The sequence below is a fragment of the Gekko japonicus genome, unplaced genomic scaffold (assembly GCF_001447785.1).
Source record: "Gekko japonicus isolate JY-2015 unplaced genomic scaffold, Gekko_japonicus_V1.1 scaffold181, whole genome shotgun sequence".
Classification (NCBI taxonomy): Eukaryota; Metazoa; Chordata; class Lepidosauria; order Squamata; family Gekkonidae; genus Gekko; species Gekko japonicus.
This window is the reverse complement of record NW_015171507.1, coordinates 208,044-225,493: the sequence shown is the minus strand read 5'-3', so window position 1 is coordinate 225,493 and position 17,450 is coordinate 208,044. Positions and strand designations below refer to the sequence as shown.

Here is a 17,450-nt window from a genome sequence, read left to right as displayed (position 1 = left end):
AAGAACAGAACTGTAGATGCAGGGGTTCTGCCACCCAGTAAGCTGGTATTTTGCTTGGAGGCGCTGCTAGATCCACACCGCAAGCTGACCAGGTAGTCTGTCTGCATGGTAGGCCAAAACTATTCTGCAAACCCGGTGGCTGCGATCCTATCTCTTTAGTTTAAACCATGCAGAGCAACATTATTCAAAGACAAGCTGGCATGGCCGGGTGACTCGTGTCAGACTTTAGACTGGCGCTTGCCTCTAAAAAAACCTTCTGTGACTTGGCGTGAGGTCTTGTTGAGCGTGTAGAATTTCACAACTTGCCCATGGAATAGTTTGTCCTGCCTCGATCCTGCAACACTGTAGTAACGTTGAGAGGTTTTTTTTAAAAAGATTTGGCCAATCTTGAAGGCACATTTTACTTGTTTATTTAAAACCTTTTAAAATAGAACCAGTTTGGTGTCGTGGTTAAGTGCACGGACTCTAATCTGGGAGAACTGGGTTTGATTCCCCACTCCTCCACTCGCAGCTGCTGGATGACCTTGGGCAAGCCGTAGTTCGGTCAGAGCTGTCCTTGAAAAGAGCAGTTTCTGTCAGAGCTCTCTCAGCCCCGCCTACCTCACAGGGCGTCTGTTGTGGGGAGGGGGAGGGAAAGGAGTTTGTAAGCCGCTCTGACACTCCGAGTGAAGGGCAGGGTATAAATCCAATCTTCTCCTCCTCTTCGTTACCTTACCACCCGATCAGGGTCCCCAAGGCAGAAAACTGAAGCAGAGCAGGAGTGTATGGGTAGGTTAGTATGGGAGGAGGCAGACCTTAAATTAGGTGGTCCCAGGCCACACAGGGCTTTAGAAGTCAATACCAGTACCTTGAATTGAGCCCAGAAGCAAATTGGAAGCCAGGGTAGAGAGAACAAGACTGGATATGCCCAGGCAAGTCCAATCTTCTCAGATCTCGGAAGCTAGGCAGGGCTGTCCCTGGCTACAATTTGGAAGGGAGACCTCCAAGGAATACCAGGGTCGTGATGAAGAGGCAGGCAATGGCAAGTCACCTCTGAACATCCCTTGCCTTCAAGCCCCTCTAGGGGTCACCAGACGTCAGCTTGACTTAATGGCGTTGACTGGAGCAGGTTGTAAGCAATGTTCCCTTTAAGCTGTGGAGTCTTGTGAGCAAAAATTCTACTTTGTGAGCTGCTGGCATTAAAGTTGTGAGCAAATGATTTGGCTACAGCATAAATTAGCTGGCTCTGGAGCCATCCTCCCTGAGCTAAGACAAAAATCTGTGAGCTGGATGCTAAAATTCTGTGAGCTAGCTCACACTAACTCAGCTTAGAGGGAACACTGGTTGTAAGGACCATATATCACTCCAGTCTTTTTAAAAAAAAATTATTTAAAAAGCTGACTTCTGGTGGACAGTCTTCAAGGGCAGCCCCATGTAGAGTGCATTGCAGTAATGTAATCTAGATGTTCCCAGGGCATGCACCCCAGTGTCAGTAACGTTTTTGTTTTGCTTTTTTAAAAAGACAAATTGATTAACTACAGCGCCCTTGAAGCCAGACCCAATGAAAGATTAATTCCGAGTATTAATTCCAACTTCTGCTTGTTCGTCCAGGCAGAAGAACCAAACAACGAGGAATACATCTCGGAATCGGAAAAGACAGCCATGGATTTGAAAGACCCAAACCGGCCCAGGTTTACTTTACAGGAGCTGCGCGATGTTCTGCACGAGAGAAACGAACTGAAGTCTAAAGTCTTCCTGCTCCAAGAAGAACTTTTGTATTATAAGAGGTGGGGCGCGATGCATTGGAACTTTTGGTTCCCAGACGCAATTGGTTTTTCTGGGTTGGGGGAGCAGGCGGGCCTAAGGCTGTACTGGATCCAGCTGTTATGCCACAAGCCTGTGGTCAGTCCTTGGAGAGCATGTCTCATTGCAGTGGCAGAGTAAAACAGGGTTGGGGTGGGGAAGATTTCTGGGTTTAGAGGCCCCCAATGCCAGTTTCAGTGCAGGTTGTTCTCAGTGTTTCCTCTTAACTGAGTTAGTGTGAGCAAGCTCACAGTTTCTTAGCCTCCGGCTCACACATCTTTGCCTTAGCTCAGGAAGGATGGCTCCAGAACAGACTAATTTATGCAGCAGCCAAACTGCTCGCTCACAACGTTAATGCCAGTAGCTCACAAAGTAGAATTTTTGCTCACAAGACTCCATGGTGGTTCTCCCTGTTTTTGTTTTCTCTGGTGCGCACAGCCGTGCTGGGAATTTGCCGTAGATCTGACGAGCCGTATATAGCTGCGCATGATTTATTTCCCTGTCCTGTTCCTTTTCTGTTTTGTACAGCGAGGAGGCTGATGAAGAAACAAGATCCCCTCAACCTACACCCGTCATTCACGCAAAACCCTCCGCCCAGCCAGAATCCGGAATCAAACGGCTGTAAGTAACATCCTATCAATTCTTGCATTTTGTCTCCTGAGGCTAGCAAGGTGACGTGACTGCAGAGTTATCCTCAGTCAAAGAGACAGTGTAGCTGGAATGCAAGGCAGAAATATATAAATGTATACACACACACACACATATGTATATATATTTAAAGTTAAGCACTGAGAAGATTCTTTTGAACTATGGTGCTGGAGAAGACTCTTGAGAGTCCCTTGGACTGCAAGAAGATCAAATCAGTCAATCGTCAAAGAAATCAACCCTGACTGTTCCCTGGAAGGCCAGATAATGAAACTGAAGTTCAAATACTTTGGCCACCCAATGAGAAGGGAGCACTCCCTGGAGAAGACCCTGATGCTGGGAAAGATTGAAGGTCAAAGAAGACGGGGACGGCAAAGAAGAAGAAGAGATTGGATTTATACCCCGTCCTTCACATGGAGTCTCAGAGCGGCTTACAAACTCCTTTCCCTTCCCTTCCCCTCCCCACAACAGACACCCTGTGAGGTGGGTGGGGCTGAGAGAACTCTGACACAAACTGCTCTTTCAGGAACAGCTGTGCCAGAGCTTGTGACTGACCCAAGGTCACATCAGCAGCTGCAAGTGGAGGAGTGGGGAATCAAACCCGGTTCTCCCAGATTAGAGTCCGCACACTTAACCACTACACCAAACTGGCTCTCAAACTGGATGAGATGGTTAGACAGTGTCATAGATGCAACGAACATGAAGTTGAGCCAACTTCAGAGGACGGCGGAAGACCGGAAGGCCTGGCGTGATCTGGTCCATGGGGTCGCGAAGAGTCGGACTTGACTGTGCGACTGAACAACAACACTGAGAAGTGGCTTTCTTTTGTTGTTGTTAAAGAACAGGGCCAGCTCTTGCCATTCGTGCTCCAAGCAGAAACTCTCCTTTCGTTTCCATCTCTCTCGTTTGCGGGCGGCCTTTTAGAAACAAGAGGAACAAAAGCCTGTGTATTGTGTGATGCGATGCAGCCAGCTGAGCTTTAGTAGAGCATAATAATGACTGTGTGCGTTGTTTTTGACACTAAGAATAGCTGCCCCCAAAGGAGCTCTGTTGGGAATGTCTCAGAGCTGTGTTAGGTCACCAGTTGTTGTTTTTTTAGAAAAAACACCTCTTGGGTGATCTTAGCAATGTCCTTGTTTAACGGCAGTGCGGTGGGACCGGGGCCATCGCCAGAGTGTCTCGCATCCCCTGGAGCACTGATTTGCTTCACTTGAGAATTTACACTCTGAACGTGTAGAATCAAGTTGCCTCCTATTTGAATTTCTTCCCCCTCATTTCCAAAAGCTTCTGGTGCCTCCCCAAAGCAGTGCTTCTCCAAAGTCTACCCGCCTGATCTGCCGTCCCCAAAGTTTCTTCTAACAGGGTAGCCAACCTCCAGGTGGGGCCTGGAGCTCTCCCCAAATTACAGCCGATCTCCAGACATCAGAGACCATTTCCCTGGAGAAAATGGCTGCTTTGGAGGGTGGACTCTAGGATGTGATACCCTGGTGAGCACCCTCCCCCTCCCCAAATACTGCCCTTACCAGGTTCCGTCCACAAATCTCTAGGAATTTTACAGCCCAGAGATGAGGAGGAGGAGGTGGTGGTTGTTGGATTTATACCCCACCCTTCACTTAGAGTCTCAGAGCGGCTTACAAACTCCTTTCCCTTCCCCTTCCTACAACAGACACCCTGGGAGGTGGGTGGGGCTGAGAGAGCTCTTGACAGAAACTGCCCTTTCAAGAACAGCTCTGACAGAACTATGGCTTGCCCAAGGTCATCCAGCAGCTGCATGTGGAGGAGTGGGGAACCAAACCCGGTTCTCGTCCTCACAGATTAGAGTCTGCACACTTAACCACTACACCTGACTGGCTAACAGTCCAATCCTGCTAGGGAGCGAGCAAAGCGATTGCTGCCATTGTTGTTCCTAAGTCTCAGACTGAGACAGACTCTCTTGGGGCGGATGGCAGTCTCTTCCTCGCCTTTGTAACAAGTCCTCTGTGTAATAACCTGAAGTTAACGCCCACGTCTCTTGTTTGTTTGGCTTCCATTCTTTTTTATTTCCTTCTCTTCTTGGTTTGGTGTCTCCTCTGCCTTCACCTCACCTTCCTCCTTTGGTTCGTAAGCTCACGGCCCCCCGATGAAAAGTCCAACAGGCTGCAGCACAGACCCCCAACGCGGTGCCCGCCAACCCTTTACCTGGTGCCCGCAAAGTGTTTTCAGAAAGTGGGTGGAGCCAAGTGGGGCTGTTGCCTAGCATGCCTTCTGATTGGCCACTGGAGATCTGATTGACTGTGCAAGTTAAAATAACACTGCTTTGGCGGGAGGCGCCATCGTAGTGTTAGTTTTATTCTCTCTCACTCCTTTTCCAGCCTGTTTTTAAAATGATTCCTCTTTTTGCCGGCACTTGAACTTCCTCTGGGTTTGTGACCTAGCCGCACTTCCTATGGCAGTCATTTTGTGGCTGTGCCAACCGCCCTGTGCCAGAGTACCAAAGGTGCCCACAGGCTCAAAAAAGGTTGGGGACTCCGGCCTACGGGCTTTCTAGCTCAACTGACCTTTCATTACCTTTGCAGAGATTGATGTGTATCTACATTATATCCCTGATCCTTTCTCCTTAGAAGTTGGAATGTTTGTGAGCATTCCATGGCAGCATGGCTCTCAGTCCTCGACGAGCAGTTGGCAGTCACCTCTGAAACCAATGTTTTATATATATAGCCTTATCATTATATACGAGCACATTAACCACTAACTGAGTTTAATCCTGCTTTTGAAGTCTGCCTCCTGGAAGATCAGATCGATTTTGTTTCTCAAATATATGATATGATTCGCTACCAGGAAAACGAACAGTGCTGCATGAAATAACTGACAACCAGTGTTCCCTCTAAGCTGAGTTAGTGTGAGTTAGCTCACAGTTTTTTAGCCTCCAGCTCATAAATTTTTCTCTTAGCTCAGGAAGGATGGCTCCAGAGCAAACTCCAGAGAGCCAGTTTGGTGTAGTGGTTAAGTGCGCAGACTCTAATCTGGGAGAACCAGGTTTGATTCCCCACTCCTCCTCTTGCAGCTGCTGGATGACCTTGGGCAAGCCATAGTTCTGTCAGAGCTGTCCTTGAAAGAGCAGTTCTCTCAGAGCTCTCTCAGCCCCGCCTACCTCCCAGTGTGTCTGTTGTGGGGAGGGGGAGGGAAAGGAGTTTGTAAGCTGCTCTGAGACTCCGAGTGAAGGGCGGGGGATAAATCCAATCTCCTCCAATCTCCTCCTCCTCCTCTTCTTCTTCTTCTTGCAGTAGCCAAATCGTTCGCTCACAACTTTAATACTAGTGGCTCACAAAGTAGAATTTTTGCTCACAAGACTTCACAGCTTAGAGGGAACATTGCTGACAACCTCCCCCAACGTAGGCACAGTCTGTCACCTTATATGTCAGTTTGCAGTGAGACTTAAATTGGTGCCGTATCTCAAGCGCAGCAAACGTGCAGTGTTTGGAACCCGTGACCTAAGTTCCCTGCCTGTTGAAGGCGCCTCCAGACAATCCTGAGGACAAGTAAAGGATTTATTTTATGTGAGCACCGCCAAAAACGGAGCGGGGCCGGAAGTCTGGTTACCACGAAGAATGTTGGGAAACAAATTCCCTTATCTCTGTGTGTGTCACAACTGGGAAAAAATATTTCAAATTCCTAGCTGGCAGGATCTTTTATTGAGTTGCTTGGGCTCCCCGACACCTGGGAAATCCAGCTCTGCTTTTGCTTGTCTAACTTCAGGTATATTTAATTGCACCTGACTCAGAGAAAGCAGCTGGCGGATGGTAACGGTGGGTTTTGCTGCATTAATACCCCAAAAACTAACCCCCTAAGGCAGGGGTGTCGAACTCATTTGTTATGAGGGCCGGATCTGACATAAATGAGACCTTGTTGGGCCGCGGCTGCTGGCACCAGACTTGCCTTCCAATTATTGCATCAAAAGGTCTGTGCTGTTGCAATCTTGAGTGTGCTGTTCAGGTGTGTCTCTGTAAGCTGCAAACCTGCAATGACACAGCAGCAGCAGAACTGGAAGCAGAAGCAGAAGACAGCCAGTTCCACTGCGGGCCTGATAGAAGCCCTCCGGGGGAGGGAGGCTGATCCGGCCCCCCGGGCCACATGTTTGACACCCCTGCCCTAGGGCCTTCACTGCCCAAACTCTGGTCAAGAACCTGAGAACTGTTTAATAACGTGCCTCAGAGGAGCTTTGGGTGCATTTTCCCTCAAACAACAAGCCACGCCCCTCACACCGTGCTACACGGCAAAGCACTTTTTGAGGTGTTGAGGATTAAGACTGGATCCTCCGCTTGACACCCCCAAACTGTAAACACTGAGAGAAAACTCTCAGCTCTGGCCAAGATAGCCCAGTCTGCCCACAGTCTCAGAAGGAGTCGGGGGGGTTACCACAGCCCAGTGGGAGGGTGAAGCTCTTCATTGGGTTCCTGCGACATTTAAACCTGGATTTCTGGGAGCGCAAGATAGGACCCTGTCAATCACCAAGGCTGGCTTAGGGATGCCAGCCTCCAGGTGGGACAACACACAAACAAACCCTGCGATATGACCAACATTAGGACAATAGCTTTTTAAAACTTTATAAGATTGCAAAAATTCTCAATTATACAACATCGTAAAAAAGTCCAACATAGTCCAACATTATGAGTACCCGGTTATGAACTCATTTCAGCTTTACAGTCTTCCTCAGATATAATCCTATATTGTCAGGAGGTGTCATCTTCTTAATCCAGCTCAGTATTGTAATTCCTTAATTCCTTCATAATATCCTGGAATAAGCCATAATCAATGAAAAAACCACATGTAGCTGCATGGAAAATAGTTATTTTAAACTTATAACGATTTAATAATTTAGTTTTTAGAAAACTTACTTCTGGTTCCATAATAAGTGTTTATATTGGGAGCAAACCAAAAGCCATCTGGGTTTTGCTGGCTATGCTCTCCATAAGCACTGTCTATTTTGGTGGTAGCAAACCAGTCCTTATTTCACCCGGCTAGAAGCCTTCATTTTCTGGCTGGCAAATGGTCTCTACATCTAACTGGATCCAGACTCTATAAAGACTATACTAGTTAATTCCATGCAGCTGCATGTTGAACAACTCTTCCTTAAAGTAACATGACATTATTGCAGGCTGAACCTCTGTAAATATATCGACTATTAAATTTCTTATAATGATTGTGATCATCATTGTGTACATCCCCAGTAGAAACAGCAAAAAACAAAAGAGATCACAGGTATCCCACAGGAAAAAACAACACACAAACAAACCCTGCGATATGACCAACATTAGTACGATAGCTTTTTAAAGTTGAAATGTAAAGTTGAAATGAGTTAATAACTGGGTACTCACTGTGGTGGCTCAAGTGGTTAAGACGCTGAACTGCAGGCTGTGGAAGGTCGGTAGTTCAGCAGTTCGAGACCCGAGTGAGCCGCATGACGGAGTGAGCTCCCGTCTCTAGTTCCAGCTCCTGCCAACCTAGCAGTTCGAAAGCAAGAAATTGCAAGTAGATAAAGAGGTACCACTTCAGTGGGAAGGTAACAGCGTTCCGTGCGCCTCGGTGTCTAGTCATGCCGGCCCCATGACCACGGAAACGTCTTCGGACAGCGCTGGCTCTTCGGCTTTGAAATGGAGATGAGCACCGCAACCCTAGAGTCGGACTCAACTGGCTTTCGAGCAAGGGAGACCTTTACCTTTACCTTTTTACTCATAATGTTGGACTATGTTGGACTCTTTTACAATATTGTATAACTGAGAATTTTATACAGTTTTACAAAGCTATCGTACTAATGTTGGTCATATCGCAGGGTTTGTTTGTGTCTTCTTTTTCCTGTTGGATACCTGTGATCCCTTTTGTTTTTTTGCTGCAGCCTCCAGGCGGGACCTGGGGATCCCCCGGAATTCCAGCTCATCTCCAGACTACAGAGATCAGTTCCCCTGGGAAAAAAATGGGTGTTTTGGAAGGTGGCTTCTGTGGCATTGTACCCCACTATGGTCCCTGTCCTCCCCAGGCTCCACCCCCAAATCTTCAGGAGTTCCCCAACCTGGAGCTGGCAACCCTACCACCCAACCCCTCATCGGCAGCCAAGGGGGGGGGGACCTGGCAGGCCCACAGTGGCCAGAACAAGCCCTGCGCAGATTGCCAGAGGCGCTTCAAGCCAGGCCATGGGGAAGTTCCTTTTTATTTCCCCCTTCCCAGAGCCTGGCCCTCCTGAGAACTCGCGGTCAGGCTTTCTGATGCGTCTGTCTCTGACCCTGCTGAGTCTTAACCTCTCCCTCCTCCTCTCTTTCGGAAGGTTTAGCTTCTTTTCCCGGGACAAGAAACGGATGCAAGCCACGCAGAGGAACGCCTCCTTCCAGGATTCCTTTGGCCAGTGGGCCGACGCGAACAAAGACGACATGTACACCGAACAAGGTCTGGAAGCCCTGCAGCATCTGTGACCGGAACAAAACGACGGTTTGGTCGCTTTGCTAACAAAACGTGGAGAAACTCGCCTAGCAGAGAGCGGCCCACGGATACGTTCCCCCCCCCCAACTCCCTCGCCTTACACATCGTGATTGGCATTAAAGAGCTTATTTCCGGGCCGATTTCCAAAAGGGATCCCTTAGCGTTTACTTCCAGCTGCCGAAAAGCAAGATTCGGGCATCCGTCATGATGGCTTCGTATACTCTGGTGTAGCCACACTCCTAGATCACTGGCTGTGTGTCGATTTAACAAGCTCGTGGGTGTCTTCTGGGTCTCGTTTTGGGGTTGTTTTTTTTAATCACTGCATTAACTGCACTTAACATTTCCCTTAAACCAAAAAAAAAGAAAGAAAGAAAGAAAACAGATTTGTGTTGTTACGAAGAACTTGTACCGGCAGTCCGGTTGAAGACTTTCTTTGCCTGATGGCAGAAGGAGCACCAGAGATTTCGGTTCATTCGTTTCTTCTTCTGCTAATGACCGATTTAAGGGACTCTGTACTTGTCGGTCTTCTCTGTCATAGCAGGAGGTTCGTCAAAGTTGTAGCTGACCTCTCCCCCCCCCACACCTCTAGTGGTACCTCCCTTTCGCCAAAGGAATCCATTTCAGACAGACGGCCAGTGCAAATCCTGGAACTGGATCGGAACAGGCTCGGAACTGTGTATTTTTGGTTTATTTATAGTGCCTAAAGCATGACCACGTACAGGGTGTGAGGGTGCCTTGCAGTTTTTGCTATGACTTCTCTGACTTATTAATGGAAACTAAACTGTAGAACTTCATGCTAACCTTTTTAAAAAATGTATCCTCGTTACCCCGGTTGCCACTCTCTTTATTGCCCTCTTCTGCAAAGGGCAGAGAGTTTCTTTTCCACAAGGTCCTCAGGAACAAAGTGAGGCGGCTTTTAAACCACTTCCCACCGGATATAGGGTCAGGAGCAGTGTTCTCTCTAAGCTGAGTGTGAGCCAGCTCACCGTTTTTTAGCCTCCGGCTCACACATTTTTGATTTAGCTCAGGAAGGGGGGCTCCAGAGCAGACTGATTCATACAGCAACCAAATCGCCTGCTCACAACTTTAATGCCAGTAGCTCACGAAGCAGAATTTTTGCTCACAGGACTCCACAGCTTACAGGGAGCATTGGTCAGGAGGATCCCAAGAGCTGTAAGAGGCTTGCTTGTTTATTACCGGGAATCCTAATCCCATTTGCATTTTATTTATTTTGTATCCCATTTTTCTCCCCAGCTGGGAGTCAAAGCCGCTTAGAACATTGTTCTCCCCTCATCTGTTTTCTCACAACAACAACCCTATGAGGTAGGCCATGCTGAAGGTCTGCAACAGGCCCAAGGCCACCCAGCAAGCTTCCGTGGCAGAAGTGAGGATTCGAACCCGGGTTACCCACAGTCCTAGTGTGCTACTCTACCCATTACAGCACACTAGCTAACATGGGGTCATAGAGACTGGGGGGAGTTGCTGCGTGGGTCCTGATCCACTCAGATTACGTTGGACTGTCCCGATGCAAGTTCTTTGGAGATTAAATGCTGCTTTGACACAAACATGCAGATAGAAAAACTATCACAAGCAGGGAGACAGGGTCAGTTTGCTTTCTTTGCCTGATCTGCTGGTTTTGCAGGGAGTTCTCTTTTTTAAATATTTAAAATGTGATCCTCTGCCTGCAACCTGATGTATGGAATCTATATTTCCACTTTGGGTCTCTGCCATCTTATTCCCCCCACACACACACAAGTGTAAACCAGGTTTGATCCCCAGCCTGCAATACAGAAGAGGAAAAAACTCTAGATAATGAACATTTTAGGGATTTGTTGTAAAGGGCTTATGAATATTTGCAAAGCGATTCTAAGCCTTTGGAACAACACTACATAAATGATTGTTCTGGGCTGTACACTAATAACTCATGAGCAGATTTGTAGTTTCTTTTTAAAATTACACTGTAGTGCCTAGGAATGGGCACGAACCAAACCACAAAGCAAAATTCGTCACGAGTTTTGCCTTGTTCGTGGTTCCTGAACTGAAGCTTGTGACTGGTCTACCATCACGAACTTCCATGAACTTTTAAATCAGTTCATGGTGATTCGTAGCTAGAGCAGAAAGCAGGAGTTTAAAGGGACTCTTGAGTCCCTCTGAACCTCTGCTTTCTGGTCCCTGCACCGGGGACCTGCTTCCTGACGCTCAGCTGTTTTATGAGTTTCTTGTGCAGTCCCTTTAAAGTTTAAAGGGACTACACAAGGCAGTCCGAAATAGCTAAGCAGCGGAGAGTTTGCCACTCAGCTGTTTATCGGGCTTTCCGCAAATCCAATTTAAAGGGACTGCAGTCCCTTTCAGCGGGTTTTTCCGGGCCACAGACTGGTTCAGTTTGGTTTGTGGTTCAGTCACGAACCACATTTTTTTGGTTTGCCGTTCATGCCCATCCCTACTAGTCCCTTTTTGTAAAACATGTTTAGGTCCCAGCGATTACTGAGTACTTGGAATAAACCTAGTTTATTCGTGGAGGTCTTATCAGTGGCTAAAGCCATAGTGACCAAAGGGAACCTCCATGTTCCAGTCAGCCTCTGAAATCCAGAGCCAAGAAGAGGCATCAGGGGAAGGCCTCGGCCTCTATGCCCTGTTGTTGGCCCTCCAGAGGAACTGGTTGGCCACTGTGTGAGACAGGATGCTGGACTAAATGGACCCTCACCGGTCTGACCCAGCAGGGCTCTTCTGATGCTCTTATCAGGGGAAGGCCTTGGTCTCTCTACCCTGTTGTTGGCCCTCCAGAGGAACTGGTTATCCCCTGTGTGAGACAGGATGCTGGACTAGATGGACCACTGGTCTGATCCAGCAGGGCTCTTCTCATGTTCTTAGTTCTAAGTTCCATTGACTTCACAGAGCTTCCATTGGTTTAAATTGCGGTATCTTCCCTCTTAGCTCTGCAGTGAGCTACTACCAGGTCTCTTAATAAAGCACGAGCTTTTTCAAGAAGTGCAGATTCCCTTCAGGAAGTTCCTTACACAACAGCAGGACTGTAGGGGACCCTTGAACAAGACACCTTCACTCGGCCGCCTTGAGCTGGAACAAGAAGGACGTGCCAACCAGTGTTCCCTCTAAGCTGAGTTAGTGTGAGCTAGCTCACATTTTTTTAGCCTCCGGCTCACACAATTTTGTCTTAGCTCAGGAAGGATGGCTACAGAGCAAACTAATTTATGCAGTAGCCAAGCTGCTCGCTCACAATTTTAATGCCAGTAGCTCACAAAGTAGAATTTCTGCTCACAAGACTCAACAGCTTAGAGGGAACATTGGTGCCAACCAAGAATTCTCACCTGCCTCGGTCCTTGCTAGGTGCATAGCAGTGAGAGAACACTGAGACTGTCTTGGATCCTGCCTGCAGTCCGAGGCTGCCTCAGTACCGCGGTCCTGTGGCCCGCTTTGCCCTGGTCAGAAGAGTTCTTGAACAATTGATGTCATAAGATTTGTTTTGAAAGACGGTTACAGCTGCCCAAAGGGGAGGATTGATTTGGGGAGAGGGCAGTGGTTCAGGTACAGAACACCTGTTTTGCACGCAGAAGGTCTCAGGGCTCCATCCCTGGCCACACTTGCCAAAGGATCTCTCTAGGAAGCAGGTGCTGGGAAAGAAAGCTGTTGCCAGAAAAAAACAATAGGTTAGGTAGGCCACTGGTCTGACTTGGTGGAAGGGATATTCCTTTGTACACCTGGGGGGACGATTTACTACAGTCTGGGGTTTTCAGACTTGGGACACACCGATAGCACATCTCCTTGATGGAACTGGCCTCTCCAGGGAAAGGGAGCTTGAATAGCCAAGCTGGGAAAGATGTCTCTCTGCCCAAGACCTTTGAGAGATGTTGCTAGTCAGTATATCAGGGGTCCCCAAGGTAGGGCATTAGGTGCCATGGTACCTGCCAAGTGTTTTTAGAAAACGGGTAGAGCTTGCTGGGGCTTCTGCCCAGCAAGATTTCTGATTGGCCATTGAAGAGTTGATTGGCTATGCAGATTTTATTTTTTAATTGCTTTGGCGAAAGCTGCCACCGCAGCACAAGGGCCTTCACTGCATGACTGAAGGTAAGCTACGGCAGCCATTTTGTGTTTGGCAATTCCTCCTGCAGTGGCCATTTTGTGCCTGTGCCCACCACCCTGTTTCAGAATCCCAGAGTTTCACACAGGCTCAAGAAGGCTAGGGACCGATGTTCCCTCTAAGCTGTGGAGTCTTGTGAGCAATAGGAGTATATGACACTGAACACCAGGAGCTGCGGTGGCTCACGTGGTTAAGACGCTGAACTGCAGGCTGTGGAAGGTCAGTAGTTCAGATGTTCAAGACCCTAGAGTCGGATTCGACTGGCTTTCGAGCAGGGGAAACCTTTACCTTACCAGGGGACCAACGCTCTAGTTTGGGAGAAGGCCTCTTCATATATTGTTTGTTTTAAAAATGAGAAGATGGATGAAGGTTTCGGCACATAATGGACTGATCCAACTCATGTCTAAGGGGAAGCCGTTTCCGCTGTTCAAGGGGATGTCCTCCTTGCACCGCCACTTACGAGGCCGAGCATCCCGTTGATTCTCAGAGCTGTTTCCAAGTAAGACAACCAAGGTTGAGGTATATTTAGGATTGGGCTGCTTTATTTTGCGAGGGCAGCTTGGTTTGATCTTGGCAGAGCTCCCTGTGCAGTTGAAGCTTTTCCTGGCAGATGCTGGGTGGAGAAAAATAAGGGTAGAGGCCCCAAAGGTTGGCATGCGTGTGGCAGTCTTTCCATCACATCTCCCACAGAGCCCTGGTCCTCATCCCACTAGTCCATTCACTACCATGTGATACTGTTGTCTTGACTCCGGGTTATATCTGAGGGGTTTCGCCATCCGTGTTCATGCAACATTTCCCTCCCATTTATCATTTCTGATTCCAGAAGAGATCATGAAGAAATAAGGTGGAATTGTGCTTTATCTACTGCATTTTTCTTCTCAGCAGTGTTGCAAGCGGAGAATCTTCACTGAATTCCTGGATACCTCAGTATATGTGCATGTGTCAAAGGTGTGGCATACCCCAGTGAGGGCAAAGAATAGTCCTGTTCACACATTACAGTGAACACGCGTACATCCTGCCTATATGTGCATACATCTGTTTGCGAATGACACCAGGAACCAGTGCCTAAATAAAGGTGGGGTTTCAATCACGCACATATAAACCAAAATCAAGTGTACACTGTATGTGGATTGTGGGTGTGTTTGCTGTAACTTGTGAACAGGGCAACAGTCAATGCTAGGGCTCTGTGTGGATGCCTGAGCACAGGGTGAATAGAATTTTTATTTCACAAAATGTATCTCCTGCCTCATTGCCTTCAGAAGGGCCGCAAAGGTCCAAGAAGATGCAGACAGAGACTTCAGTTTGGTGTACTGGTTAGGAGCACGGACTCTAATCTGGGAGAACTGGATTTGATTCCCCACTCCTTCACCTGCAGCTGCTGGTGTGACCTTGGGTCAGTCATAAGTTCTTTCAGAGCAGTTCTCAGGAGAGCTCTCTCAGCCCCACCTACCCCACAGGGTATCTGTTGTGGGGAGGGGAAAGGAAAGGAGACTGTAAGCCACTCTGAACGGCAGGGTATAAATCCAATCTCTTCTTCACCAGCCTTTAGATGCTGATGGAATTCAGGTTCCGCTCAGCTCTATTAAAACAAAAGATTTTCACCCAGACTAATGCACATATTAGACTCAATTATTCAAATCCTTACTTGGCATAATGTATTTTGCCTGCCTTGTAGCAGGGAAGGGCAAAGAGTTGGGTAGAAAACTGTCTACGACAATTCTTGCTCATTGTTCTTCTCCAAAGGAGATCTTTGCCATGAGGACTAGAACCCCTCTTAGAAATGGATAGCTGAGATTCTCAGGCAGCTGAATTCCCATATGATCAAACACATAGTTGAGGGGGTCTCTAACCTTTTTGAGCCTGTGGGCACCTCATGCAGGGTCAGTGCTCCCTCTAAGCTGAGTTACGTGTGAACTAGCTCACAGTTCTTTAGCCTCCGGCTCACACATTTTCGTCTTAGCTCAGGAAGGAGGGCTCCGGAGCAAACTAATTGATGCAGTAGCCAAATCGCTCGCTCACAGTTTTAATGCCGGCAGCTCACAAAGAGGAATTTTTGCTTACAAGACTCCGCAGCTTAGAGAGAGTATTGTGCAGGGTGGAGGGCGCAACCACAAAACAGCTGCTCTAGGAAGTCAAGCCAACCACAGAATAGCTACCACGGGAGGCAGAGTCACACTCCCCCCTATAGGAAGTCCAAGGGTAGGGGAGAAGTAATTTTAAAAATATAAGAGGAATGAGAGACTAAAAGTAACAGCATGGTGGTAGCTGCCGCTGAAGCAACTTTATTTTAATCTGCACAACCAATCAGATCTCCCCATCTGCCTTTTAAATAGACTCAGCAGGTAAGGTGTTGGTGGGCACCGTGTTGGAGACTTCTAGCATCGCCTAACAGACAGCACTGAGAATACCCACAAGCTGTTGTGTTTTCCCTGAAGGTTTTGGCCAGACCTGAGTCCCATCCCAAACAATAATAGGCAGATCCTACCACTTAGTCCCTCTATGGCGGTTAATGCTCTAGTCAGTGCCTCTGAACTTTTAACGTTTAACCAATTGTCGTACGGAAGGAATCTCTCCACGCAATTGCCTGGAGATGTCTAACATACTGGACAGGGAATCGATGCAACTGTGGGATATGCAAAGCAGGAAATGTGTGTAAAGATTCAGGATATTACAAGGTTAAAAATGGCAATAAATGGGGTTTGGAGGGCGGGTGGGAAGAGGGCTGGGGTTAACTGTAGATCTTTTTAATAACCTAAATAAACTATTTCTGAATTACATGAGAAGTCTCCCGCAGTATTTAAACATTATTATCGTATAGCTGCCGCCGATGAATCTGCAACTTCATTTAAAATAAAATACGTGGAATTCAGGTCCCAGTTCATGTCCTTGGCCTTACAGCCCATTTTTAGAAGACACCAGACATTCTAATTCTCTTTCCTGTTCACAACAATTCCTAAACCCGGGTCCTTTATAACATTCCCCCGGCCTTTTCTCCTTGGCGTTTCCATTTCTCAGCCTAATTAACCACGTACTCCTCTTTCCCTCGGACTCTACTTCTCCCATGCCACCTATCCTATTTCTTTTCCTTTCACTGCTTTGTGCATCTAGCCCCTCTTGTTATCGTTTTACATCATCTCCAGATCTGTTTCCTTTTTTAAGCAGAAACTGCACTGTTTATGAACATTTAGCTGCTGATGGTTTTCACCTGAGCAGTTAGAATATTTATGAATCTTCCAAGGCGTGCCCCTAAAAAACTTGGAGAATGTGAGCACACAGGCATCATAAGAACATAAGAGAAGCCAATGTTGGATCAGGCCAGTGGCCCATCCAGTCCAACACTCTGTCACACAGTGGCCAGAAATACCAGGGGCCATCAGGAGGCCCACCAGTGGGGCCAGGACACTAGAAACCCTCCCACTATTCTCCCCCCCCAAGCACCAAGAATACAGAGCATCACTTGCCCCAGCCTGAGAGTTCCTATCTATACCTTGGGGCTAATAGCCACTGATGGACTTCTGCTCCGTATGTTTATCCAATTCCCTCTTGAAGCTGTCCATGCTTGTAGCCACCACCCCCTCCTGTGGCATTGAATTCCATGTTAAGCACTCTTTGGGTGAAGAAGGACTTCCTTTTATCTGTTCTACCTCACAGGGTGTCTGTTGTGGGGAGGGGAAGAGAAAGGAGTTTGTAAGCCGCTCTAAGACACCTTTGGGTAGTGAAGGGCGGGGTATAAATCCAATCTCTTCTCTTCTCTAACCCGACCGCTCAGCAATCTCATGGAGTGCCCACGAGTTCTTGTATTGTGAGGAAGGGAGAAGAGTACTTCTTTCTCAGCCTGCTCTGTCCCACGCATAATCTTATAAACCTCGATCATGTCGCCCCTCAGCCATCATTCCTCCAAGCTAAAGAGCCCCAAGCACTTTAACCTTTCTTCATAGGGAAAGGGTTCCAACACTTTGATCATTCAAGTTGCCCTTTTCTGCACCTTTTCCAGTGCTATAATATCCTTTCTGAGATGTGGTATGACCAGAACTGTACACGGTATTCCAAACGAAACCCAAGCTTATCAGAGCGGCCTCCTCCCCTTGAGAGAGAACAGAAACTCTTGTAAGGACTCCAGAGAAAACTGTAGGGAGAAGCCCTCATGACCCCTGTCCTACATCCCTAGCTTGGGCATACTCTGATCTAGGTCTAAAATTGGTTAAGATGCCCGTTTCGTGTACTTAAGAGGTCAAATTAGTACAGATCACAGCTACACTAGTGTCCATTCAATGTAATCCCTCCCATTGAGAAAGCCAGTTTGGTGTAGTGGTTAAATGCGCAGACTCTAATCTGGGAGAACCGGGTTTGATTCCCCCCTCCTCCACTTGCAGCTGCTAGATTATTATTATTATTATTATTATTATTATTATTATTATTATTATTATTATTATTATTATTATTATTATTATTATTATTATTATTATTGATGATCTAA

The 17,450-nt window shown here is 47.4% G+C and overlaps 1 protein-coding gene across 1 annotated transcript in view; it reads left to right on the top strand.

Annotated features, from left to right (window-relative positions):
- The window catches only part of RILPL1 (Rab interacting lysosomal protein-like 1), a 47,534-nt gene extending 37,831 nt beyond the window's left edge, over window positions 1–9,703 (top strand). Inside the window, exons 5-7 of the mRNA XM_015419304.1 lie at window positions 1,591–1,766; window positions 2,311–2,403; window positions 8,726–9,703. Coding sequence (XP_015274790.1) covers window positions 1,591–1,766; window positions 2,311–2,403; window positions 8,726–8,870 — 414 coding nt within the window. The 3' untranslated portion in view covers window positions 8,871–9,703. The remainder of the gene's footprint in view (window positions 1–1,590; window positions 1,767–2,310; window positions 2,404–8,725) is intronic.
- The last annotated feature ends 7,747 nt before the right edge of the window (window positions 9,704–17,450 follow it).